Here is a 1657-nt window from a genome sequence, read left to right as displayed (position 1 = left end):
TGGATAATTTTCCTATTAATGTATATTGGAAAATAAATGGATGCTTAAAGACTTAGCTGATTGTCTGTTCTTGTTTTGCGCAGTTATTGGCAGCTCTCTATCAAGAAATCCAAGCAGTGGGCAAGTTGTTGCTCGAGTTAATATTCTTGCTTCCGATGGGTAAGACTGTGTTTCATTATAATTTCTTGTCACTGTAACCATCCGGTCATGACTTCTTGTACTTTGTGCACGTTTTGACTATATATGTTCTCTTGCCTTTCTTCGTTCCCACTACTTTGTTCAGCGTGCAGAAGAATTTTGAGGGCAAGTTAATCGGCGCTGATCGAAAGAAGGATCTTGCTGTCTTGAAGGTTAATGGACTTCCTTTGTTTGTTCTATCCTGCAATTGAATATGTTAAATGTAGTGAATGTAGTGAGAGAGCCTTTTCTTTTAACCATAAATGTCATTTCGATTAATTAAAATTTAAAAATTTTATATGAAGTGCTCAATATATTTAGTTTCCAACCAGGTTGAAGCCTCCAAAGAACTACTGAGACCGATTAAAGTTGGCCCATCAAATTCTCTGAAAGTAGGTCAGCAGTGCTTAGCGATTGGAAATCCCTTTGGTTTCGATCACACACTCACAGTTGGAGTCATTAGTGGACTTAACCGAGACATAAATAGTCAAACTGGAGTAACGATAGGAGGTGGAATTCAAACAGATGCAGCCATCAATCCAGGAAACAGGTTTTAAAATTAAACAAATTTGAGATATTCCTGAACTTGGCCTCGAAAAATTCGCTTAATCTCTTACACATTCATTTTTTGTGATATTTCAGTGGCGGTCCTTTATTAAATTCCAAAGGATACTTAGTTGGAATAAACACTGCAATATTTACTCAGACAGGCAAGTTTTTTCCTCTATTTTTACTGAATATTGCCTGTTGTAAATAGCTGAAAATATGACTCAGAACCGACCCTTCTTTTCGGGACACAACAGGGACATCAGCCGGTGTCGGGTTTGCAATCCCTTCATCTACTGTGGCAAAGATTGTTCCACAGCTTATCCAGTTTGGCAAAGTATGTAGTTTTCTTCTTGCACATATTCAGAGCTTTTTATGATTTTAGAGTTTCTGATAGTGAAAACACTAACCCTTTGTTCCAGGTTGTTCGAGCTGGTTTGAACATAGACATTGCGCCAGACTTGATTGCAAATCAACTAAATGTTCGAAATGGAGCTCTAGTCTTGCTGGTATGCCCCTGCAAATCCAAATTTGACTAATCCAACTACTTTATTTTGGTAAACCTTTTGCAATCCTATAGGTCCCAAGTATAGCCAAGCACTAAGGCCGGGATTCTTCCACCGACAAGAGTTTCGCCGGAAAATTGTACGTTGGGGACATAATCTTGGCAGTCAATGACAGACTGGTACTTCTTTTAATCTTATTTTTTATCCAGAAACTCTGCTTCTGTTCATGAAACCCATCGATTCAGCAGTAAGAAGTCTTCGGCTATTCGAGTATAATTCGAGGGGATCATTGACTTTTGGTTACATACAATTCAGGTAAGGGATAGAGCAGAGTTGTACAGAGCATTTGATGAGTATAACATCGTGAGATAAAGTAGTACTGAAAATAAAGAGGAGCATCAAGATGTGGAGCTGCCCATTGTCTTGGA

The 1657-nt window shown here is 38.4% G+C and overlaps 1 protein-coding gene across 1 annotated transcript; it reads left to right on the top strand.

Moving 5' to 3' along the window:
- Positions 1–40: 40 nt before the first annotated feature.
- LOC142535142 (protease Do-like 8, chloroplastic) lies at positions 41–1273 on the top strand. Its single transcript, XM_075641686.1, has 6 exons — positions 41–159; positions 284–350; positions 510–727; positions 820–887; positions 981–1060; positions 1146–1273. Exons 1-6 carry the CDS (start codon positions 41–43, stop codon positions 1260–1262), a joined length of 669 nt encoding a protein of 222 aa, XP_075497801.1. The 3' UTR covers positions 1263–1273.
- The last annotated feature ends 384 nt before the right edge of the window (positions 1274–1657 follow it).

This window comes from Primulina tabacum, unplaced genomic scaffold (genome assembly GCF_025594145.1).
Source record: "Primulina tabacum isolate GXHZ01 unplaced genomic scaffold, ASM2559414v2 Contig813, whole genome shotgun sequence".
In the NCBI taxonomy this organism is placed as follows: Eukaryota; Viridiplantae; Streptophyta; class Magnoliopsida; order Lamiales; family Gesneriaceae; genus Primulina; species Primulina tabacum.
The sequence above is the reverse complement of the archived record's forward strand: the minus strand, read 5'-3'. Positions and strand labels throughout refer to the sequence as shown.

Bases quoted from the DNA above. Each gene is read 5' to 3' on its own strand.
- LOC142535142 (XM_075641686.1), top strand. From the start codon at position 41: ATGCTTAAAGACTTAGCTGATTGTCTGTTCTTGTTTTGCGCAGTTATT. The intron at 351-509 runs GTTAATGGACTT...GTTTCCAACCAG, and splicing joins AGGATCTTGCTGTCTTGAAG to GTTGAAGCCTCCAAAGAACT. The intron at 728-819 runs GTTTTAAAATTA...GTGATATTTCAG, and splicing joins GCCATCAATCCAGGAAACAG to TGGCGGTCCTTTATTAAATT.